At 30.9% G+C, this 22,964-nt stretch overlaps 5 protein-coding genes and 1 long non-coding RNA gene across 10 annotated transcripts; 2 read left to right on the top strand and 4 right to left on the bottom strand.

The window, feature by feature from the left end:
- Positions 1-331: 331 nt before the first annotated feature.
- Positions 332-2,960, bottom strand: LOC128888405 (protein aurora borealis). 2 transcript variants are annotated; one of them, XM_054145226.1, is made up of 7 exons: positions 2,726-2,960; positions 2,319-2,609; positions 1,908-2,196; positions 1,763-1,848; positions 1,497-1,691; positions 1,192-1,417; positions 332-1,110 (listed from the first exon to the last, which is right to left on the bottom strand). In XM_054145226.1, exons 2-7 carry the CDS (start codon positions 2,592-2,594, stop codon positions 587-589), a joined length of 1,596 nt encoding a protein of 531 aa, XP_054001201.1. In that variant the 5' UTR covers positions 2,595-2,609; positions 2,726-2,960; the 3' UTR covers positions 332-586. The 2 variants fall into 2 exon arrangements, with proteins under 2 accessions (XP_054001201.1, XP_054001202.1); XM_054145227.1 differs by having other exon boundaries at positions 2,319-2,604.
- Positions 2,961-3,901: 941 nt separating this feature from the next.
- Positions 3,902-4,231, top strand: LOC128888421 (uncharacterized). The gene is made up of 2 exons (XR_008460249.1): positions 3,902-4,042; positions 4,123-4,231. It is a non-coding gene; the product is annotated as an uncharacterized LOC128888421 (long non-coding RNA).
- On the bottom strand, positions 3,960-6,161 carry LOC128888414 (WD repeat domain phosphoinositide-interacting protein 4-like). Of its 2 annotated transcripts, none has more exons than XM_054145246.1 (7): positions 5,946-6,161; positions 5,401-5,668; positions 5,076-5,316; positions 4,842-4,990; positions 4,644-4,757; positions 4,430-4,548; positions 3,960-4,334 (listed from the first exon to the last, which is right to left on the bottom strand). In XM_054145246.1, exons 1-7 carry the CDS (start codon positions 5,992-5,994, stop codon positions 4,225-4,227), a joined length of 1,050 nt encoding a protein of 349 aa, XP_054001221.1. In that variant the 5' UTR covers positions 5,995-6,161; the 3' UTR covers positions 3,960-4,224. The 2 variants fall into 2 exon arrangements, with proteins under 2 accessions (XP_054001221.1, XP_054001222.1); XM_054145247.1 differs by having other exon boundaries at positions 4,644-4,745; positions 5,946-6,159.
- Positions 6,162-6,539: 378 nt separating this feature from the next.
- On the top strand, positions 6,540-11,215 carry LOC128889056 (vesicle-fusing ATPase 1-like). Its single transcript, XM_054146368.1, has 10 exons — positions 6,540-6,641; positions 6,864-6,952; positions 7,560-7,784; positions 7,861-8,488; positions 8,563-8,787; positions 8,872-9,171; positions 9,248-9,538; positions 9,655-9,839; positions 9,918-10,076; positions 10,165-11,215. The coding sequence occupies exons 1-10, from the start codon at positions 6,630-6,632 to the stop codon at positions 10,280-10,282; spliced, it is 2,232 nt and encodes a 743-aa protein (XP_054002343.1). The 5' UTR covers positions 6,540-6,629; the 3' UTR covers positions 10,283-11,215.
- An 840-nt stretch (positions 11,216-12,055) lies between these two features.
- On the bottom strand, positions 12,056-19,555 carry LOC128889057 (serine/threonine-protein kinase STK11). Of its 2 annotated transcripts, XR_008460359.1 has the most exons (7): positions 19,011-19,555; positions 17,317-17,437; positions 16,740-16,925; positions 16,463-16,599; positions 16,031-16,374; positions 15,290-15,416; positions 14,799-14,939 (listed from the first exon to the last, which is right to left on the bottom strand). XR_008460359.1 is itself a non-coding variant. In XM_054146370.1 (6 exons), exons 1-6 carry the CDS (start codon positions 19,352-19,354, stop codon positions 14,779-14,781), a joined length of 1,293 nt encoding a protein of 430 aa, XP_054002345.1. In that variant the 5' UTR covers positions 19,355-19,554; the 3' UTR covers positions 12,056-14,778. The 2 variants fall into 2 exon arrangements, 1 of the variants encoding a protein (XP_054002345.1); XM_054146370.1 differs by lacking the exon at positions 15,290-15,416 and having other exon boundaries at positions 12,056-14,939; positions 19,011-19,554.
- An 801-nt stretch (positions 19,556-20,356) lies between these two features.
- Positions 20,357-22,891, bottom strand: LOC128888911 (zinc transporter ZIP9). 2 transcript variants are annotated; one of them, XM_054146117.1, is made up of 5 exons: positions 21,905-22,891; positions 21,628-21,754; positions 21,260-21,486; positions 21,033-21,167; positions 20,357-20,957 (listed from the first exon to the last, which is right to left on the bottom strand). In XM_054146117.1, exons 1-5 carry the CDS (start codon positions 21,998-22,000, stop codon positions 20,709-20,711), a joined length of 834 nt encoding a protein of 277 aa, XP_054002092.1. In that variant the 5' UTR covers positions 22,001-22,891; the 3' UTR covers positions 20,357-20,708. The 2 variants fall into 2 exon arrangements, with proteins under 2 accessions (XP_054002092.1, XP_054002093.1); XM_054146118.1 differs by having other exon boundaries at positions 21,628-21,807; positions 21,905-22,887.
- Positions 22,892-22,964: the final 73 nt, after the last annotated feature.

Below are 22,964 nucleotides of genomic sequence, written 5' to 3'. Positions count from 1 at the left end.
TGAATAACACAAACTGTTTATGAAACAATACTTATACTTTCTCGTTCGTACTTTGTCTTTTTAATAAACGAGTGGTATATCTTAGCGCAAAGAAATATTACATTATATTTATGATACTTGAATTATCTTCTAATACTAATATATTAAAATATAGTTCGATGCATATGTTCGGGAACACATTTAGTCCCTCGTGTCGTACACATTACGCTTCACTTTTGATTGAATATACTTATACGTACATATATTCTTATTCGTTCCCACTGATGACATATTACAGGTTACACATGGCAGTGAAAAGCTAGAAATAATCAGTCGTTTACATTTACAATTATTCGTTATATGTTATTATAATCTATATCGATAAATTTCAATTAAAAAACAAAACATGTTACACAGATAAAATTGTAAATGTAAAGAATGAGAATGAGCGGGCTTAAAGCGCGCTTGTAGTATATTTACATAAATATAATAGAGTGAAATTTATGTTAAATTTCTTCTGAATTCGACAATTTTGTACAGTTAGTCTAACTTCGTACTTAAAAACGACCAACATCCTCAGAGTGTATATTTTGCAAATAAAAATTAGTTAATGTATGTAATTATCCCATTCTCTATTCGTTTTCGACGGAGTAGAGCTAAATATATTCTTCATATTTTCTTTCCAATCGGATAGACGAAACTCATCTTGAGTCAAATTCTGATCCCACGAAGCTTTTTGTTTCACCGGTGTCGTGTTGTAGCTATCGTTAATGTTCGTCGTACTGCTCATACTGTACGTTTGATAACCAGTATCTTGTACACAATTAGAAACACTGTAGTGATCAGAAATACCTAAAGTCGCATTGGTTTGTTGCAATATGCAACTTTCATTTGTATAGATCTTACAAGAATCAGTCGATTGTTTAAACGCGTTAGAGGTGTTAAGTTGTTTAACATTAAACTCGGAAGCTTCTGTTTTGGGATAGCGTTCGGAATGAGTTGAACTGTTGGAAACAATTTTAGGCTCTGCGATGCTGCTGACTTGAATGCACGTTGAATTAGTATCGAAACATACGAAATCGTCCATTTTCTTTTCCGTCGTCGGTATGTTTACTTTGTCAAGGGGTTCGTCTAAAAATTGCAATGCATAATTATTACTAAAACGATATCTTTCAGGTATATCTTAGTAAGCATACTAATATTGGTAATTACCTAGAGAATGATCGTTAAAATACTCTTTATGAAACAAAATAGATTGATGCTCGTCGATACTCATTTCTGTAGTAAAATCTAATCGAGTAACTGGACGTAATTTTGATCTGATATTTTCACCGGAGACGTTATGTGGCGTACCGTGTATAGGAGATATACTAGGAGATGATAAATTCCCTGCGGTAATTTGCGATGTAGCGTGTTTGTCATATGTAGTTTCTAAATGCTATAGAACAAAATTTTATAAATTTTTAATATCCATACGCGTAACGTTAAAGTTACGAATAAATAAGACTTCTATTTACCTTCATCGGAAGTCCGTCGACTAACATCCCACTTTGCGGAGGGCTAGAACACAATAAAGATCCGCTCATTTGTATAGGTGACAGATAAACAGAAGCTTCTTCTTCGTTTCCCATGCAGTCGTCGTTATTAAAAAACAATTTTCGTCTTAATGAATTGTTACTCGAGTTAGCGTCGTCGCCTTCAGCGTTTTGTTCCTAGAAATGAAACACAGGAGGCTTAGTAACAAAGACAGAATCGCGTTTCATCGAATAGGTTTTTTATTTACTTGTGTAAATGTAAAATATGGTTTTAAAGCTTCTGCGACATGTGGCGGCAATTCTGGCGGCAAGGATAATACTGTTTGACTCCAACCTGAAAAGAAATAAAAATTAGAGAGTGTAAAATGTATTTATTAATCTTTATAATAATACCATCTTTTTTTGTTTTTGAAGATTCCAAATGCAAACTATTAGAGGCTCTTTTGGGAGTATCTTCTTTTGCTTTTATTCTACTGTCCTTCCTTTTCATTTCCCATGGGCTAGGAATAATCTGATTTTCTTTGAAGAATTGATCTATGGCTGCTTGAGCTTTTATCTCTGTTTCTGGATCCATACAGTGTATTTGTTGCATAGGAAATTCTTCTATTTTTGCTGGCTGTATCAGTGCAAGCTCATCCACGCTCCATGCAAAATCAGGAGATTGTTGGGATGGAGTAGAAGTCTACGTATTACATTAAGGATTGTACAAGTTATTTAGAAATTAATTAAAAATAAAATAAAATTAATAAAATTATATGACCTTATGTTATTGTAAGAAATGAAAATGGTATTTCAAAAACTTACCTTACTAAATACAGTTGGACTAATCACAGATAAATGCAGTCTATTAGTTAAATCCGTTTCAAATGGATTTCTTGCTATAAATTTTGTCAAACCAGACGGTGGAGTAATATGGTTTGGAAGTACAGTGAAGTAACTCATGTTACTTTGATACTGTGCATGCCTCAAATTTGTTTCGCAATGCTTCACAGGAGTCTTATATAACACAGGACTTTTTATTGATAAGCTATCACAATTATTTTCATTTTTTATCGGCGTAGTCCATTTCAATTGATCCATTCCAATATAACTATACTAATCATATTATATGTATTGACTTTTATACTACAAGTATGTTTATTTCTCCAAAACGTGTAAACAGTACCTCTATTCGTTTACAACCACACTTAGAAATTGTTTAAAGTACTTACTTTCACTGTCGCCGATTTTTCAACCTTTCTTCGTAACTCGTTCTTTCAACTTTCGATTATTACCGTGTAAAAATAATGATAATAGTTAATGGATTCCTTTGATCAGGCTGTCAGTCTTACGTTGCGCTCTACCCTTTTACGATATAATAATTATATTGCCATTACTCGTCAATTTGTTTACAAATTTGAATTATTTTGAACCAACGAACTATAGTCACGTGACTTACGTCGTTGATTACACGTTAACGAATGAATAGATCAGCTGCATCAGAAAAGCCACCGCTCACTAAGCCGCTCTATGAGCGGGTTTTACTACTAGTAGCGCCATCGGTGGCAAAACGTCCAAGTTTGTAATGAAAATAGCTTCCACTGTCGCCGTTAGATGGCGCACTAACTGAAGAATTGATAATTATTCTTAAATTAAATAACTATTCATATAGATGGTAAATTTGACATATTTAGCAATATATTGTAGTGTTATAAAGCAAAGAATCGTATTTTCCCTAACTATTTTCCCTAAGAACTTGGGTGCGTTGCCACGATTTGATTTTGTACATTGTTGCATTGTACGTGGCGCATACTAAAGCTTAAGGTATTCTACACGTGAAATTTATTTCATACGAATGAAAACGTGTGTACTTTTTCATATGAATTTTGAATTAAACGTATAATCTCGAGGTTTATATTAGGCAATACGAACTAACTACGCATGATTTTATCTGAATAAAAACAATATTTTGTGATATAGAAAATAAATTTCAGGTTAATTTTCTGCTTTAATGAATACTAATTTGTTATATATAGAGTTATAGTAGAAGGAAATGAATTGTCCATTGATATCAGGAAGGTTGTCACGATAATTACCGAAGTTCTAGTTTTATAAACCAGAAATAATTGATTTTATATTATTGTTATATTTCTATGTGTCGTTTCAGCGACAATGCGTTTAACAGGTTGGCGATATGGTGTATTTGTAGGATGTTTTATTGGGCTTGTGGGAATACAATGCTATTTCACAATGATAAGTCCTATGCTTAATCCAGAAAAATACAGTGTGTACAATGTTTTTTTTTTAATTATCAGTCCCCTTTTTTTATTATGGATTATGATTAACTAAATTATTTTAGAAATAATGCGAGAAGAAACGAATAACATCGCGAAAGGAAGAAGGCAAATGTAAAAGAAAATGTACTGTATTATTAATGTTGGTAGTAAAAAGGGATGCTAAGACATGTATTGTATAAAATAAACGTTTATATCCCTATATAATACAATTGGACCACTAGTTTTGGAAAGGGCATAAGTCACTAAAAATATGTGCGTATAAAATGGATTAAAGAATATTTAGAGCATTAAGTTAGAAAATCAATAAACATAATGACGCACTCTTTTTACAGTTATTAATCTAATTACATCGCTGTATAAATGTTTGTTGCAAGAAGTTTCTTATTTGGCATGACTAGAAACTTTCCTACAGGCATACAAACTTATAATATATGTTAGAAATTGTCATGATCGCAAACATCGAGGAAGATATCGAATGCCTCACGATTACAATTTCCATCAGCTGTGAAAACATATTTATGAAACGTCCCGTCCATACAAATAGCTGTAAGAAGACAGGAAATATAGGAATAAAATAAATAACGTATTTATGAATATTTCGTGTTAATATAATACTAGATTTTATTGTATAATAAATACCTATAACAGAATTCCTTGTGCCAAATGCACACATGCATGCACATTCTGGTGGTACTGTAAAAGTTGCCAATGCCCATTGACTTTCAACATAATTTCCCAAAAATCCCATTTTTGAGAACCTGTAAAGATATTAAGTTTTTTAATTTAATAACAAAAATGACAATCTTATAAATGCCTCTTGTGATAAATACAAATTTTAGTTCTATTTACGTACGTAGATCTGCGATTCAATTGCGTGTCTTTCAATGCAAATATATGTACCGTTCCTTTGTCGCTGGAAGCGCATAAAAATTCCGAATCTCTGCTGAATGTAATACTGAAACATATACTGCGTAAAACTTGTATGTTTTAAAAAAACACATGCATAGAATATTTTTCTAGTATGTATTTATGTTCTTTTTTTTTTATTCACCAGTAAAGTGTAGCAGAGTCCGCACCTCTCCTCAATTCCACTAGAAGGTGTCTACGTATACTGTCCCACACTCTAACTAAAGTACCCTGTGTGGAAGCTGTTGCAATCATAGTTCCACTGCTGTTAACTGCGAGACAAGCCAATGCACCCTAATAGTATTATTTGTAAATATAAAATACTAATAGAAAAAATTGATAATACTGTTTTCATTTTCTCTGCATAAAATATACATACCTGATGTGCTGCAAGAGTTGCAGGAGTGCTAGAACTTCCAGCCTCTGTAGCACCAAGATCAACCAATTGTACGCTGCCCTGTTTACGGCCAGGGAAAACAAGGAGCTGTTTTTGCGCGCTAGCTAAAGTAGCAACTTCAATCAATCCTTTTGGATTATCTCTTGTTTCTAAAGTTAACAATCTTCTTGTCGGCATAGGAAATGAAAAGACGTGCACCTCGTGTTGAAGTGCCACTATCAATCTGTTTTATAAAATCATTCCTAACTAGGTAAATGTATTACTTATGTTTGCAGAGCAAAAAGTGTGGTTTCATTAATAAACTTACTTGTCTCTGCGCAATCTGACAGCTTTAATATGACTGGTAAACGTAACTTCCATTACAAATTTTTTAGACAAATCATCATAGATAAGTACTGTATTTTCTGCAAACTTTGGTCTCGTACCACCGCCTACTATAGCAATAATGTTTGTTCTCCAAAGCATTTCTGCAATGGCTATACTACCCATTACGTCGTTCTCAAAATGTGCTTTTTCAACTAATGGTTCTACATTGTATACTCTAAGACCAGATTCCATACAACATGTAAAGCATCCTAAAAAAATAAAAATTAAATATGTATGTCAGCTCAAAATAGTATTGTCACGAACAAGATTAATATTCATAATGTTGAATTTGCACATTTTTATATTATGTTTTATCAATTTGCTAAAATAAAATAAATAAATAGATCGCCAACCACTTCGATTTTATCGATTTTAACCTAAAAACGTTTAAACAACGTAGAAACAGTATCAATTTTGAGAACAGTAAAGTCAAATGCGTCATAATTATTTAAATCTCGAGTAATTAAAACCATAAACAATAGTTACCTTGATCCTGATTAAATTGTAAATTAAGAATATGATTTTCTCCAGCCATTTGATTTTACATTAAGTCGAACAAGTAAATGATTCTCTTTCGAGGTATTTCCTAATTCCTTTTATACTAACTATAATACGAATGTTTGTTTACATTCTCGTTTCACAATCACCTGTAACGCCTGTAACACAATGTTTAGTAGATTATTCTTTACGAGGTTAACAAAGATAAGGCCGATTTTCATTATTAAAGGAAGACTTTATGTAAACAAAAACACATGAATATCAGTGATGGGCAAAACCCTAGGCTTCGAATAAATCTGAAGTTTGCCAATATGTTTGTCTCGTTTCTTCTGTTGAACATTTTCCAAAGAAGGAAACGAGAGAAACACATCAGGAAACTTCAAATTTATTCGAAGTCTAGGGTTTTGCCCATCACTGATGAATATGACAGAACATGAGAGGTTTCATTGGTATATATAATGAAATTATATTTCTTGTAATTTTTTGTCCTATAAAGGTTTTTTCATAACATTGTGTGAAAATCATAACAGTTTTCAAATAAAAATAAAAATTCCTAGCAGGAGATTCTTCATCTTTAAATTCGTATTGTTGGTGGTACTGATTGTTCTAATATCCTGCATTGCAGGTTCCATAGTGTGTAGGGGCCTGTGTTAACAAAATTCTGTCAAAAAAATGTCAGTGATGGTAAGTCTGAATATAAAACTGACAATTGATCTCGTTTTATCCTTCGTGTTATGAATTCGTGGTAATAAATACGTGAAAAAGCTAATTCAGAAAATAGTTAAATATAACTTCTGACCTCCCCCTCCTTACTTCAACACTCATCAATACTTTTTGACTGTGGATGTTGCATGCTTTAAGTGAATATTACTCGATCGTTAATTACTAAAATTTAATTATTCGCAGAGGATGAAAGCAGCAAGGTGTCCCACTGATGAACTCAGTATCTCAAATTGTGCTATTATCAATGGAGATGACTTCCCAGATGATGTCAGGTACAGATAGTTATCTTGATATTATTTCATTGATTGAATACCTATAATAAGATCTAAAGATTAGAAGACCATATATGCAACAGAGGTTTCAGAGACTCTTTTAACTAATTAAATGGAAACTTCATTCAATTTTTATTTCTTTAATAACAGAGCTGTACTAAAATTAACTATGCAATGTTAAATGTATATAATGTTGTACAATGAACAATGTATGTATGCATGTATGTGGTTTGTTGTGTGTCCCCAAGGGGTTTACATGTCTTCCATTTCCATCTCCCAACCTTGTATAATACATTTTCTTTTTACATTTCTTAAATCTATCCTTATTCTAACCTTATTAACTTCTCCCATGCCTCTGTCCTTCTTTTCTGTCTATCTTCTTCCCTGCCATTTTTTTCACCTCTTTCTCTTCTCTGTCTCTCTCCCTATTCTGCTTCTTCCAATTCTTCTTCTTCTTCTTCATCCCTTCTGCTTCCTTCTATCTTCATTTCCATACTTATCCTCTGATGAACAGTTTATGTTTAATATATAAAAAATAATACAAGAGTATTAAGAATAACAAATATTAATGTACTAGATTATTTTAAATACAAGTTGTATTTTTTAGGCACATCGAAGTTACCACTGTACCGAATCACCATTTTGTTTTTACTGTAAAAAGACATCATGATGTGCCCAGGGGAACTGTGGGTTTTAGTTTACCTCAACGAAAATGGGCTACCCTTTCCCTTAATCAGGACATTGAAGTTAGACCTTATCACTTTAATCCTACTTCAAGCACAGAGTGTTTATGCACTATTGTACTGGAAGCTGACTTTTTACAAAAGAAATCGTGCGTACAATATTTCTTTGTCTTCGTATTTATAGCAATACTTATCGAAAATAATTCATAATGGAATCTATTTTAGAACTACTTTGGAACCATACAATACAGACGAAATGGCGAAAGATTTCTTACTGCAATTTTCGGGACAGGCATTCACCGTGGGTCAGCAGTTGGTGTTTCAGTTTAAAGATAAGAAAATGCTTGGTCTTGTGGTTAAGAGTTTGGAAGCCGCTGATCTTTCTGCTATAAGTTCTGGGCAAAACACGGCGCCTAAAAAGACCCAAATGGGACGATGTTTGGGCGACACTGTGATACAGTTTGAGAAAGCTGAGAATTCTAGTTTGAATCTCGTTGGTAAAGCGAAAGGAAAGGTCGTTCGTCAGTCGATTATCAATCCCGATTGGGACTTCCAGAAAATGGGAATCGGTGGACTGGATAAAGAATTTAGCGCTATTTTTCGAAGAGCATTCGCATCCCGTGTCTTCCCACCAGAGATCGTTACTCAATTGGGTTGCAAACACGTGAAAGGAATTTTACTTTATGGTCCGCCAGGTACAGGTAAAACGCTGATGGCACGACAGATAGGGACTATGTTGAATGCCAGAGAGCCTAAAATCGTCAATGGTCCTCAGATTTTGGATAAATATGTTGGAGAAAGCGAAGCTAATATTAGAAGGTTATTTGCTGAAGCTGAAGACGAGGAGAAAAGGGTACAAAAATATATTTATTCTTCATTGAATATTTAATTCGAATATTATTGTCATAAGTAAAACTTGCTTTACAGCTTGGCCCGAACAGTGGATTGCATATAATCATATTTGATGAGATCGATGCTATTTGTAAATCCCGAGGTAGCGTTGCTGGAAATACAGGAGTACACGATACTGTTGTGAATCAATTGCTCGCAAAGATCGATGGCGTGGAACAATTAAATAATATTCTTGTTATTGGTATGACTAACAGAAGAGATATGATCGACGAAGCACTGTTACGACCTGGCAGATTAGAGGTATTTTTTTTAATAATTCCCAACTGAATATAAATTTAAAAGATATGTTCGAAAGCTACTCTAACAAAATTCGTATATTTAAAGGTACAAATGGAGATCAGTTTGCCAGACGAGCATGGTAGATTACAAATCCTTAATATTCATACATCCAGAATGAGAGATTATAAGAAAATAGCGCCTGATGTTGATTTGAAGGAATTAGCTATAAAGACTAAAAATTTCAGTGGCGCGGAATTAGAAGGTTTAGTTAGAGCTGCCCAAAGTACTGCTATGAATAGATTGATCAAAGCCTCTAGCAAGGTAGAGGTGGATCCTGCTGCGATGGAGAAGCTTATGGTTTCTAGAACTGATTTCCTTCATGCTTTAGACAATGATGTTAAACCTGTAAGTAATTTTATAATGATTCAAGTAGTATCGATCGTTATACTTCAATTATTCTATAATCTATTACGTATTCTAGGCATTTGGTACAAGCGCAGAAGCTTTGGATCATCTTCTTACGCGAGGAATTATTAATTGGGGAAAACCAGTGACAGAAATTTTGTCCGATGGTAATCTCTATATCCAAGAGGCTCGCTCTACCGAAGGTTCTGGTCTTGTGTCGGTTCTTATAGAAGGACCGCCAAATAGTGGAAAAACGGCTCTTGCTGCTCAAATAGCTAAAAATTCCGATTTTCCATTTGTCAAAGTCTGCACGCCAGAGGATATGGTCGGTTTCACCGAGCCTGCGAAATGTCTTTCTATCCGAAAGGTAACGTAAAAGTTATTAAATAAAATTTCTGTCGTTCTTTACAATCGATAAAATTAGCAGATATTAAACGAAGGAAATAACAAGTAAAATGTTTGTTTCACGTTCTAATTTTTTAGATATTCGACGATGCATATCGCTCGCAACTTAGTTGCATTTTAGTTGATAATATCGAGCGTTTGTTAGATTACGGTCCAATTGGACCGCGATATTCTAACTTGACCTTGCAAGCGCTTTTAGTTTTATTGAAAAAACAGCCACCGCGTGGTCGCAAATTATTGATACTTTGCACTACGAGTCGCAGGTAAAACTTTTATCTTCGCTAAAATAATTATATAACATTACAGTGATTCGTATAATAATAGTAATATATTTTGTATAGACAAGTTCTAGATGACATGGAAATGTTATCAGCATTTAGTACAACTCTTCATGTACCCAACTTGTCGACTCCTGATCATCTCTTGAGCGTTTTGGAGGAAGTAGATCTCTTTACTAAAAACGAAATGGCATCTCTGCATGCGAAACTTCAAGGAAAACGGTAAGTTCTAAATTATGGAGTAAAAAAATATTGATTTTATAAAAATGTATCGACTTTAAATACATAACCTTTGTATTTTCTTTTACAGGGTATTTATTGGTATAAAAAAGTTGCTATGTCTAATAGATATGGCACGTCAAGTGGAAGCGAGCTACAGAGTTCCGAAATTCCTTTCGAAATTAGAAGAAGAGGGTGGACTAGAATAATAAGTGTTTAATTCGAAATTGTAATTGTTTATGTAGAAATGGATTAGGTGTCGTTTACTAAATAACAATACGTAGTGCATAATTAATTGACCCATATGCATTTAAATCCACGTTAAATTAAACGTAAATGAGTTGAAAAACATCAGATAAAGTTATTGTTATAAACTATATACGTTTCGTAGAAAGAGACAAGCATTTGAATTACTTATAAATGTTATAATATATATTTTGTAATATTTTGCTTAGAAAAATTACATTTATTTATTTATTTTTTCTAACTAATTTTAGAAAATGATTTAGAAATATCAAAGCAATACAGTATTTATATTTTTTTACTTATGCAGTCATTTACGTATACTATGAATAGCTTGAAACTTTCAAAGAAATTTTATAATTTAAAAACAATTGTATGACAAGTGTACAGTCAAAATGTAAAAAAGAAAAAATATAATAGTCGACAAATTTTTGTTATAAGATAAAATTAAATATTTACAAGGCATTTTCTCGTGAAATATATTTTAGATTATTGTTCTATTATGAAAATTTTGAAAGGGTCAGTATATTTAATGTACTGGCAATACGTACATGTAAAATAGGTGTTATGCGTTTCTTGTCTGTATAAATACGAAACTTATTTCCATATGTTACGGAAAAGTGCTCCTTTCAATTTTAACGTATTATTATTCGTTACAGTGAGATAGACTTGTCCTATATTAATAATAAAATCTTTTTAATGTTCGTTACAATAGTAAACACATTAATCAGAAAAAATTACATTATACATATTGTACATTTTTATTTTTATGCCCTCATTTGGATGTAATCTATATAGATATAACTATTTACCGTATGTCTATTACTATTTCAAAAGTTTATTGCAGTCCTTGTTGTAAATGTATGTATGTATGTACTTAGTTATCTGATGTTTGTTAATAGCTATGTGGTTAATACCTTTTAGAGGTATTTTTGTAGAGAATTATTGTGAAATCATTCCAAATATATAATGTATACAAATATTTACTTTATTATTAACATTTCAGTGAGAATTGTAAAGAAATGTAATATCATTTGTTCTTTGAAGAAAGATGAAATTTAATGTTTTTATTTGAAATAAATCGACATATGAATCTGTATGTAACCAACATATTATGCATAAGTACATTTGGGTAATGTTTAATTATAACTCGTTCTATAGCAATTATTTATGTATTATGTTAAACAGATTAAAAATTCGTTAATATTTATGTTAAATTAAATTGCCCACAAGGGAAGTTGTATATCACATTATAGATTTACTATTGCGCTTGATAAATGATGTAACTCAAAACATCTCTCTGTATTTATGACCAATATTTATGTATTAATATACTGCAATAATAAAATTATATCTTGCAAATATGTGTAACATGTGTATAAGAATGGAATAAAATCGACATGAATATAAAGTCAATTTTAGGTTGGTTTTTTTACTTCAATCCATAATCTAACAAATATTAATTGTAAATTTGTGATTTGAACAAAATTCTGTTAAAAATAAGACACAATGACGATATTGTCCATTTGAAAGTATATATTACATTGTATTATTTTTTTCTCATTGTTTGTATGCAAATATAATTATATTACAGCTCTAAGTTACAATTCACGAGTATTTACACAGCTGTAAAGTGTAAGCTGTAAGTAAAAATAATTTTAAACAGCACACATTTCAGGTGTATCTATTCCAAGGAGGCATATTAATCAAATGAATTAATAAAGAACTCACACATACTGTAGATCTCAATTCTATGAATATATGTTCTCTAGTAAACATTTTTACAAACATTAATAATTATCGTTCTATACAATAATATACAACTTTTATACACTTAATCTTCCGAATATGTAGTGCCTTGCGATGATATATTTCAGTTTAGCAATCTTTTAAACAATGTTCCTTTGTTATGTGCGTTTACACTTTGTTCTGAAGTTAATTAAAATAATCGAAGTTACGACGATATTAAAGAATTTGTTAACACAAATTATTCATTTTTTATGTAATACTAAGTGTGAAATGTATAAAATTGTACATTACTCGTGACGTACTTTATAATTCGATGAATTCGTAATACAATGTAAAGAAACAATACAAATTGATGAAAATATACAACAATCGAATAAACTTGGGAGATGAATATTTTAACTTTAATACTTTTTTTACGATTTAAATAAAAATTATCTTCTTGGCGTCTACATAAATTGACAATTAAAATAGCAAAAAGAGAAGCATCGAATCCAGATATTGTGGAGTGTAAATAAGGCAATTTTGAAAATAAATTTACACATGTAAATCGTATGTGTGTGCCAATATATATGTACGTATAGGCACACGTATATAAACGAAAAAGATATTAATATTGGGGAACACAATTTATCGACATATAAAAATAATGCACACGTTCTTTCTGTGTATAAGTCTTTCTTTTTTCTAAATTTGCTATTCATTTTGTCAATTTTACTTTGTGGCTTCTAAATTGAAAAAAATACGATAAGTAAAAATCAACAGATTAATATACAATAAATTTCCATATCGCGTTTCATTAATGTACAATGTACGTTTTACTTTCCCATCAAATTATTATGATACATCTCTCATTCAACATTCCATGTCTTGTTGCAATGTAACACATGTAAATCAATTTTACAGCGAAAAGATTTTACAAACGAAAAATAAGATTTAGGTTATCACATAAATCTGATATAAACATATATTTTCTATCATCGGTTTCTTCGTCTTTATTCGTGTAACTGAACGTAACTACGATTCCTTGTTCTTTATGTAAAGATAAAAACAATATATATTTGTATATATAGTATGTACAATCAGAAAATGTGACTATTCTCCATGTGCTTTGAGTACTTGGCAGTATTTAGGCACCTCAATTCCTCCGAGGAAAGAACAATTTATACTTCATACTCGTTATACTTTAAATTTCCTGTGATACGTTATTTTGTAACATTTCATTATGATTTTTATTTCTATATAAATTATGTAGATGAAACGAGGATATTTAAAATAATATCGGTATCGATATCATTTGATATTTACTTATTGTACAAAGTATATTACTTATTCTTGCCATAGTAGAACTTCTATAATTCTTTAATCGTCGATAATATTTTCTTTACGAAATAAATAATTCTGCCGTAGATGCGTGTCAGGTATGTAATATATCTTTGTCCCAAACATATTGGTCAAACGCATATTAAAAAATCTTAAATTTATGATTCGTACTTGAAATACATATGTGTAATGCGTTCTGCATAGAAAGATAACGTACGTCAAGTTTATCACACCACATTGACAATATTTTATATAATTTTAAAGCACGAATTTGGAACACTTAGTACGAAGTTCAAACGTAGTTATATGAATCAACAATATCATATTTATCCTTAATAATACTCAAGTACGCCTCATTAATATCTATTGTAAGTATATATGTGAAACAATCTTTACATTCTTGTATCGTAGGTAAATCGATATCCGTTATGTGTTAAGTCATGTTACAAGCATTGCGTTAAGTGTCTGCAAGTTATCTCACAATGGTAATACTATAATATATGCAGAGTCTAAAAACACAGATCATGTTTTCTAAATAACAATTATATATAAAATATTCTTAACATGTACATACATTGGAGAAAAGTTCTCAATATCGATTAGAAACGATGTTTGTGACATGCGTTTGCATCAACCAGCACCAAGCAACTTATATGCTCGAAAAATCTGTGTCTTGCCCTCCTCGACAATATAGACTACAGAGATCTTATGTTACAAATACTTTGTTAATATAGTATATAAAGGAGCCTGAAATAAAAGCATTGAGAAATGTAAAAATTTTTCTCCGAGGAACGAAATAGTTTGCTTTTGTTTTAAGATTAAAAAGAACATTTATGTTTTGCACCATCGAAATGAATAAAAATACTATACAAGTTTGTTTCACAGTGATGTATCTTCAATTTGCCAATAATACGAGTTCGATGTATACTATAAATGAAGATAATAATAAGAATTAGCATTAAGACAATATATATATATGTATGCTGCTTTTTTTTAATCGATGTCTTGTTACCGTTTAAATTAACAACAACATGAAAAAATGAAAGAGGGAAAAGTTGCGCAAACGATTTTTTAACAACAGATGCTATTAATCATTGTAATTTCATTATGGCACACGAAAGAAAATCACTTTATTTGGGCGTCGTGTCGTTAACCTCATTAATAGAGCATGAAGAATTATCTACTATGACTATTTAATATTAATATCACAAATGTTTACATTTAATGCTTTTGAATTAGTTCAAATTTTATATTCAATTTGAGCTGTAGCTAGATAACCGTCCTAGCGTTTCAGCATTTACTATACTCTCAGTCATCTCCACTGCAGAGAAACTCTGTACCTGACATTGTCAGGAAAATATATAATAAAAAATAAGCATAACAATAAGACAAATCACGAAGGCTTGCAAGACGGAAATTTCTTAACATTAATGCATGAAATTGGTTTGCGCCATCTTCGTTTACTTTGATGTGAATTCGGTTTACTGTTGTGACTATTCCACGTAGTTTTTTGGTCTTCACTGGTTCTGTCCATTTCTTGAAGCCTTTTCTCTTCTAGATAAAAAAACAAAAACATGTAATTGATACTTGTTACATATTTTTATCGTAAGGGTTAATACATTAAAAAATTTGTAATATGCAATTGTTTAGATGCACAAATCAAACTAATAACTATGTTTAATCGTGCTGTATAGAAATTAAAAATTTCTTTTGCTATATAATTACAATGTTACTGTTAATAGTTTAGTACATGCATGACACATTGCAAAAGCTAATGCATAGGACTATTAAAAACAAACTCCATGGACGTAAAGATTTCGATTTAAACATTTGCTTAATATAAAACTTGGAATGTTATAAAATACATAGGGGGTCAAACAGGGTGTACGCTATGTAGAGAGTACCCGTTTTTTATCAGCTCGCAACATCATAGGTAGATATGAGTGTGTCAATGTTACAGAATGGTGCATGTCTTTGATAAGAATACTAGTAGTCGATTTGAAAAAGTTTGTTCGGTATTCCGTTTAAAATCTGAAAAGCAAAAGCTGTATTTTATTGAAATGTCTATGTACCTTTTATTTTATAATAATTATAATTTACATAGATGAGCTATGTTTCCAGTTATATTTCTGCTTTATCATTATTTGCAATAGGAAAATTGGTACAATTTGACATATTAGTAAGAGGAATTTTTCGTTTTATTTATTTCAATAATTTATCTTTCACGAGAAAACCAATGACAGCATGTTATACAAATCTTAGTTCGCAAATAAATACATGCAAATATATTTATTTTGTTAAAACACAGTTACACATACAAATTAAACAAATCACACATGTCTACTAAATAATAATATTATTATTCTAATTATCATGTGATTTAGGTAATAATTAATTCGAAGATGCAATTTTTGTGTTACAATATATTAAGCAACAAATGTATAAACAACAAAAGTTTTTATATTTTTTTTTAGAATAATTTCAGGCATGCAGGTCTCGATGCACTTATCTTAACTTTGTATTAGTTACAAGTATATACATACAATACGATATCAAATGCTATGATAACACGAAAATATAAGCTTCGATACAAAATTGTAATACCATACTGCACGATGCAAACTGAAAACATAGCAAGTACATACCATTTAACTGATGTTCAGTGTAATATGTAGGATTGTCATCACCTCCATAATGATATTCCATCAGGTACGGTAGTACAGTCATACTGTGCCATTTGTGTCCTTTAAGAGGAGGTATAGGCACTTCTTCTTGAGTTCTAGGATGCCTGCATATAGTCCATGGATGTTTTCTAACTTCTTGTAAAGTAAATCTTTTATCTGCATCTTTTTGTAACATTCCATGTATAAGGGACTTCAATGTCTCTTCTACTTCTTCAGGTATTGTGTATTCACCTTTTCCTATATTTTCATATAATTTATAAATATTGTCACCTTGAAAAGGATATTGACCTGTTGTTATATTGTACCTACAAAACATTCACGTCTCTATTAGGAGAATAAGCAATAAGTTTATATTTATGTTATTAATATAAATCGACATACAAATGCACTTACAGGGTCACTCCACTGCTCCATATGTCTACCTTAAAACCAGAAAACATTTCACAGCCATTTGCAATTTCAGGAGGTTGAAATGCTGGTGAACCTTGCCCCATCTTACACGTGTCATCTTCAGAAAACATATCCAATGCCTAATAGAAAGATACAAAATTGTACAATTTGAACAGTCTATCGTATTGGTAACAGTATTCATTCTGAAATTTTATTATATGAAATCATGAAATTAAAAGGATACTCTAAATTTATGAAGTAGAGTAAACTGAATATGTACCTCTGCAACTCCGAAATCGCTGATCTTTAAGGTACCATCCAAAGCTAGCAATAAATTTCCTGGTTTTATATCTTTGTGTACTATTCCTTTGCTGTAGAGATATTCTAGACCATCCAGTAACTGACGGAAATAGTCATGAGCTTGCCAAATTGGGAGTTTTTTAAATGGTGCGCTTCCCAACATATCCTGTAAAAGATCTAATAAATAGAAATCTAATTGTTGTTAATTCCATGCAGGCCTTTATTCAATATAATATTTCCATAAAGTAAGGTTTTTTCAAGATGTAAAGAATGTGCTTGAATTATTCATTTTTATGTAAAGGTACATTGATATACATCAAGATATTCAGGTTGTTTCATATCTTAAATATACTCATTTTAAATTATTTCTTCTATATTCTCATTTGACATACAATGAAACAAACAAAACTTAAACTATTATTAGGACACGAGTGCTTAAAAATCTTGATTAAAGTGTAAGCCATTATAAAACTACGAATATAATTAAGTATCAATTTGTGCAGATGTACATGTGCAATACATTCTAAAATAAATTATATAAGACTTTCAAACTTTACCTGTAATCCACATACACAAAATTCCATAACTAGGTACATTTTCTCCTTTTCATCATTATACAAAACATCTACAAGGTTAATTACATTCTTATGTTTTAATATCCTTAATAGTTTTATCTCCCTGTTAACGAATGGGAATAAATAGTATTTAGAATTATAGAAAATAATTATATATATGACTTAAGTGAAAGTATATAAGTATTATCTTTACATAACAATCTAGTCTTTTTAGAAGAAAATATTATACAAATTACAAGAATACAGAATGAATCATATTAAATGCATTATTGTATTAAGTATTTACATTTTTTGCCATAAGTTTGTGTTAACAATGATTATATGTATAGTATATACACAATATGATACTGTATAATATATCAAAGTAGATTCCTTTAGTTTTTATTTAGTTTCAAGTATATGTACAATAGAATGTTGATTATCCAACATGTTTTATTTACTATATATAGTAACAAAAGGAAAAGAGCAATTATATCAAATTTGAAGAAACATTAAATATTATAGAACATTTAAAAAGAGGTGAAAGAATCTCTAGTTTAGTTATGGAATGTGTATAATGTGGAAAGTTCATTATTACCAGAATTGAAAATAATGAAAGAGAATAAAATTAATGAAAACCCATAAGTTGAACTAAGAAATGCAAAAATGGACATTACAAAAACAAAATGTTGATAGACCAAAATGCATTGGATATTGCATTAAGATGAACAAACGCGTAAAAGGAAATAGACACTGTTCAAATATCTATTATTTTTCTGTTATTTTATTACATAGATACATAAATTTTCTTTTTAATAGCTTAAGTAATCGACATTCTATTGCATTAACACAAACCTTATGACAGTAGATTCCCATATTTTCTCGTTTCAATTAAATGAGAAATGGTACAACTTAATGCAGATTACACAATTCATTTGGTATCATGGCTATCTTAATAAACTTTGTATTAGGTTGGTACATATGAAATATTATTTTTATTAAAGTTTATAATTTTGTATACAATAATTTGAATGAAATGATAATAAACTGTTATACGACATAAGATACATAAAAGTATTTCATGAAACACTTGCATATTAGATACTGAAAAAATACATTCAGTAGTTGTAAAAGGTTATGTTACAGAAAAAAGTTTTTGATGTAAATCTTCGTAATTAGAACTTGACAGTGTATCATGCTGACAAAAAAAGTATGATCAACTTTTGAAAGAGATTATTCAAATTGGTTCATGTCAACCTAAACAATAGGTACAAAAATATATTGTAAATAAATCGAATAACGTAATATCATAATATAAGGTTTCATTTTGCAATAGCTGAGAACTGAAAAGCATATAAAATTTTAATACAGCTTCCCTACTCCCCTGATATTTCATTACATTTCAAAGACTCTTAGATCGTCTTTTACAAAATAAGAAATCTTTGAATGCTGTGTTTCCAAGACATTTTAATCAATGGAACTACAGATTTTCATTAAATCAGAATTATGAATTAGTTAATCATTAAAACAAATATGAAAAATATATGAAAATTTCAACATGTCACTAAAGTTCAATTGAAATAAAATGTCATTTCACGTGCGCCAACCTAGTACATGTTACTAATGATTGACTTCGTAATAGATTATCGCAAGAATAAGAAAAACGTTAAAAGAGTAGGAAAATTTGTTTATCATACCGTTGAACGTTAAGTTCTCCGTTCGGGATTCTACGAAGTTTCTTCTTTTTTAAAATTTTCACGGCTCTACGACAAAGTGTCTCTGAGTCCATCACTTCTTTCACCTTTCCGTAACTACCTTCACCAAGAACATCACCCATAACATATTTACCGATAAATTTACATTTTTTCTTTTTTTCCTCGTATATAATCTGATCAGAATCCACCCTATGGAAGAACATGTTGATCTCATCCAAATCATAGTTCGGATCATCGTTGATCCACGTGACTGGCTCGATATCCTGGAATATTTCATTGTCGATATCTTCTTCGTCCGGGTCACATATTGTGATCCTATTGTCCATTTTTCACAACGCTAATTGGACTAATGTTACTCGAAGCCACGCAACTTTAACCTAAAACACAACCGGCACCACCATTGTTGTGAATTACAGCTGTATGCCACCACGGTTTGTGATAACAAAGGGATACGATTACAGACCCTCTAATCAGAATCACGAAATAACGTTTCACAATTCTGATTGGTCACCGCCATTTTTCACCTATCTAATAAATATAGTTACACTTTGGTCACGCTTTACAACTGTTTAAAATGCAAATATAACTTGTAGTAGTTTTTAAAATGTTGCATTACGTAGTAATGAACGCGTTACGAAATAAACTCTCAGAGAAGATTTTTATATCGTGACCATATACTTATTAACCATTTTTATCAAGAATGGTTTTCATGAATTATTTCCTTTTTCCAACATTTATCGGAAAATTCTTTAGAAAAACACATTCAATTGTAAATGAAGATGGACGTGGAAAAAATATTTATTTGGTAAGAAAATAAATTGAGGCTTTATCATACAAACATTGCAACACTATGCTTTTCAAATTGAATTTCGCGGGACTTCCTGAAAAATGGCGAAATCTAATGGCGTTTTTTTTATTAATATCTACTTAACGAAGCCCCATCCGACATTTTTGCAAAGGAAAAAGTTGTTTCAAATTACCCCCCGAACCACCCCTTTCAAGGACCTCCAACATTTTTGGGACACCCTGTATATGGTCGAAGTTAAACTCAACGTTATTTTTCGTGACTTTGATTACAGGGTTCCTAAATACGATCATCAGACGAGTTTCAGAACACAAGAATCTTATAAATCTTACAAACTTGTATGTTTCTTTTATTGTATTTCACGTAAAAAGTAAAAATATAAAATATAATACCTACTTAAAGTAAATTTATTGACATGTGCACATGCGTAACTTTGTATTCGAATGCACTTCTTATATGTATTTTAGAAAAAAATTAGTAACAACACGGAGGAATATAAAAAGAAAAATATTTAAATTAACTCTTTGTATACAAAAATTTCATTTACTGATAAATAATACTTATAAAGTATTACTGAAAAATGAAAACTTGTTTAAACTGACTTTTGTTATTGTACATGGTTTTGCATCCTATACTTCTACCTTCAAATTTATACAAATGTATAATGATTACGATATGCTCTTTCTACAGTTATATACAATAAGTAAAAGTATATCGCCTCGTTATTATTAAAAATGGTGTCTCAATTGACAAATTTTCGAGATTCGTGATTTTTTATAAAAATCGTAGAATTCATATAAAATTATACCCTTTAATAAGGGAGACATTTTATACTATACACAGTGAAACACAGATGCGTTGTTTTGTACACTTTGTCAATGATGATGACCAGTTGTAATTAATGCAGGTAAAAGTGAACCCATCACTAAAACTAATATTTCTTTGACTTTGAGTCCAGAAGAAGAGACTGTTACGTTCTCAGAAGTTGGTAAATGGGTGTAGTTGTTATTTCTTGTCATTAATTCTGGTAGCACATGCACAGTTGCAACATATAGGAATGTACCTGCGCTAAACAACATTGCTAAGCCAGTTGCATTGACATTGCTAAGGGTTTCCTTTCCTTCCTAAAACAAAAGTATAACAATTTAAGAAATATCCGAGTATTATTAATTAAATTGTGTAAGCTTGCAAAAGTTTACCTTTCCAATACCAAAATATGTTATAAGAGCAAGGCAAGGTGCAGCAAACGAAAATACTAATAGATGTCTGCTTATTCTTTTTCTATCTACTCCCTCGTGAAGTAAAAATGACACAAGACCAAACGCAGCAGGTGCCTACAAATGTTTTTAACTTATTCATTTAATATAAATTACAAATTTGTATACTATCCTAGATAAACATTCTTATAAAGCTTCATTGGTTTTACCTTATGCAACATTATTGCTAAAAATACAATTAATTCTACATCAGCCTGTGACGTAGTTGCAGCAGCTCCTAATGCTATTCCATCAGCTGCTGCATGAACCACAAGGCCCAAAGTAGCTGTAACGCTCCTTTCCCTTCCTCCGCTCCTTCTAGCTGAACACTGATCAACCAGAAGCATAAATACGAAACCAAGTATTAAAGTAATGCCTATTAAGGAATGAGGTTCATCTAAAAAGACAAAAATCAATAACTATAAAATACATTAAAATTAATCAAGATTAAAATTAAAGTTCTCAATATTTTAATTTGCTATAAAAAAAACTTTTTAATAAATTGATCAGCTGAATTAGTACGTTATAAGATACTAACTGTGTAATCCTTGGTCACTGTTGCTCCCACCAGTAAACAATACTCTTATACCTTCAGGTATAATCACAGCTAGCGCAGTCCCTACAAGAAGTCCAGCACCAAGTATCGAAACCAGATGCAATTTGTCCTAGAAAGATTAAAGGTTCATGATGTTCATGATCATGGAGTTCTTTGTAGGATCTGTAACCAGTAGTTCAAGCGCATGACAATTACAGGAAATGATAGATAAATATCATTTTTTATCCTTTGGTTTATCATGCAATGTAACACAAATTACCTCGGATAAGTTCATCACTAAAGGCAAGGATCCAGCTATACAGGAACCGATCAGCATTACCAAGGAAAGCATCCATAAAACCGAACTTTCTTCCATTTTTTTAATATGTGTGTTTTTGTTATAAAATAAAACGTGTTTGTTTCATCTAATCGGTATGTTCACATCGCTGGTTATGATCGAGCAACAAATTACGTTACATTTGTTAATACAATTCAATTTACGATTAACGTATCCTGTTTAAAAATGCAGATCTTAACAAATATTCCCATTCCCAATCCGTTTTCGTCTACGTAGCAAATTTTCGCGGTGAATACTATGAATATAAAAATGACACGAAAGCAACCCACTTTTACAACCATAGAAGATACAGCGTTAGATGTACCAAAATAAAATTTAACCAAAATTTTCATTCATTCTTTTTATTTTATACCTGGAGAATTCTCTGGAGAAAGCGGACAATAAGAAAATTTCAATTTCAATTAGAAAATTGCTGATTTACTCGAAAATAAGATACTTGTTATTTAGAACATGTTTTTAGACAGACATGAATTAAAGATGGATGATGTTTGACAACATTTGTTCGAGAACTTGAAAATATCTGTAAATTATAATTTATAGGGTCGTATTTTCATAGAAAGTATTTATTTATACAGTCGGTGACTATATGCGAAGAGGTTACCGTTACTGTAGTTACTGAAATTGATGTTCAATATAGAAGTAAGAAGAAAGACAAGAATTTGTTGCTTTCATTCGCGAAATTGCGAGTTTCAGGTCGATTAATTTATTTGATAGATATCGTTTAAAACAATTTCAAATTGGACGAATTACGCTGAATTCGCGAACTTGCGAGAATCGATAGCTGGATAGCACTCTGGCATCAAATTTCATAGAAACTGCCATAACTGTTGTTGGCTGTAGAAAAAGAAAAAGTAAACGAATAATACTTGAACAAGAAATAAATATTATTAATAAATCTTTTTCGGAAATGTTGCGTATCGAACGATTGTAAATCGTTTTACATGAAATGAATATTTACGCTAGGTTTTCCGTTTTCCGTTTT

This window comes from Hylaeus anthracinus, unplaced genomic scaffold (assembly GCF_026225885.1).
Source record: "Hylaeus anthracinus isolate JK02 unplaced genomic scaffold, UHH_iyHylAnth1.0_haploid 11994, whole genome shotgun sequence".
NCBI lineage: Eukaryota > Metazoa > Arthropoda > Insecta > Hymenoptera > Colletidae > Hylaeus > Hylaeus anthracinus.
This window is presented reverse-complemented; position numbering and strand designations above follow the sequence as displayed.

Bases quoted from the DNA above. Each gene is read 5' to 3' on its own strand.
- LOC128888405 (XM_054145226.1), bottom strand. From the start codon at position 2,594: ATGGATCAATTGAAATGGACTACGCCGATAAAAAATGAAAATAATTGT. The intron at 2,197-2,318 runs GTAAGTTTTTGA...TGTAATACGTAG, and splicing joins GTCCAACTGTATTTAGTAAG to ACTTCTACTCCATCCCAACA. The intron at 1,111-1,191 runs GTAATTACCAAT...TGCAATTTTTAG, and splicing joins TTTTAACGATCATTCTCTAG to ACGAACCCCTTGACAAAGTA.
- LOC128888414 (XM_054145246.1), bottom strand. From the start codon at position 5,994: ATGGCTGGAGAAAATCATATTCTTAATTTACAATTTAATCAGGATCAA. The intron at 5,317-5,400 runs GTAAGTTTATTA...TTTATAAAACAG, and splicing joins GTCAGATTGCGCAGAGACAA to ATTGATAGTGGCACTTCAAC. The intron at 4,758-4,841 runs GTGAATAAAAAA...AGTTTTACGCAG, and splicing joins GACTCTGCTACACTTTACTG to TATATGTTTCAGTATTACAT.
- LOC128889056 (XM_054146368.1), top strand. The intron at 9,172-9,247 runs GTAAGTAATTTT...TACGTATTCTAG, and splicing joins TAGACAATGATGTTAAACCT to GCATTTGGTACAAGCGCAGA. The intron at 9,840-9,917 runs GTAAAACTTTTA...TATTTTGTATAG, and splicing joins CTTTGCACTACGAGTCGCAG to ACAAGTTCTAGATGACATGG.
- LOC128889057 (XM_054146370.1), bottom strand. From the start codon at position 19,354: ATGGACAATAGGATCACAATATGTGACCCGGACGAAGAAGATATCGAC. The intron at 17,438-19,010 runs GTATGATAAACA...ATTCGTTAACAG, and splicing joins GGAGAACTTAACGTTCAACG to GGAGATAAAACTATTAAGGA. The intron at 16,600-16,739 runs GTACATATTCAG...TCTTTCTATTAG, and splicing joins GCGATTTCGGAGTTGCAGAG to GCATTGGATATGTTTTCTGA.
- LOC128888911 (XM_054146117.1), bottom strand. From the start codon at position 22,000: ATGGAAGAAAGTTCGGTTTTATGGATGCTTTCCTTGGTAATGCTGATC. The intron at 21,487-21,627 runs GTTAGTATCTTA...TTGTCTTTTTAG, and splicing joins CAGTGACCAAGGATTACACA to ATGAACCTCATTCCTTAATA. The intron at 21,168-21,259 runs GTAAAACCAATG...AAACATTTGTAG, and splicing joins TAGCAATAATGTTGCATAAG to GCACCTGCTGCGTTTGGTCT.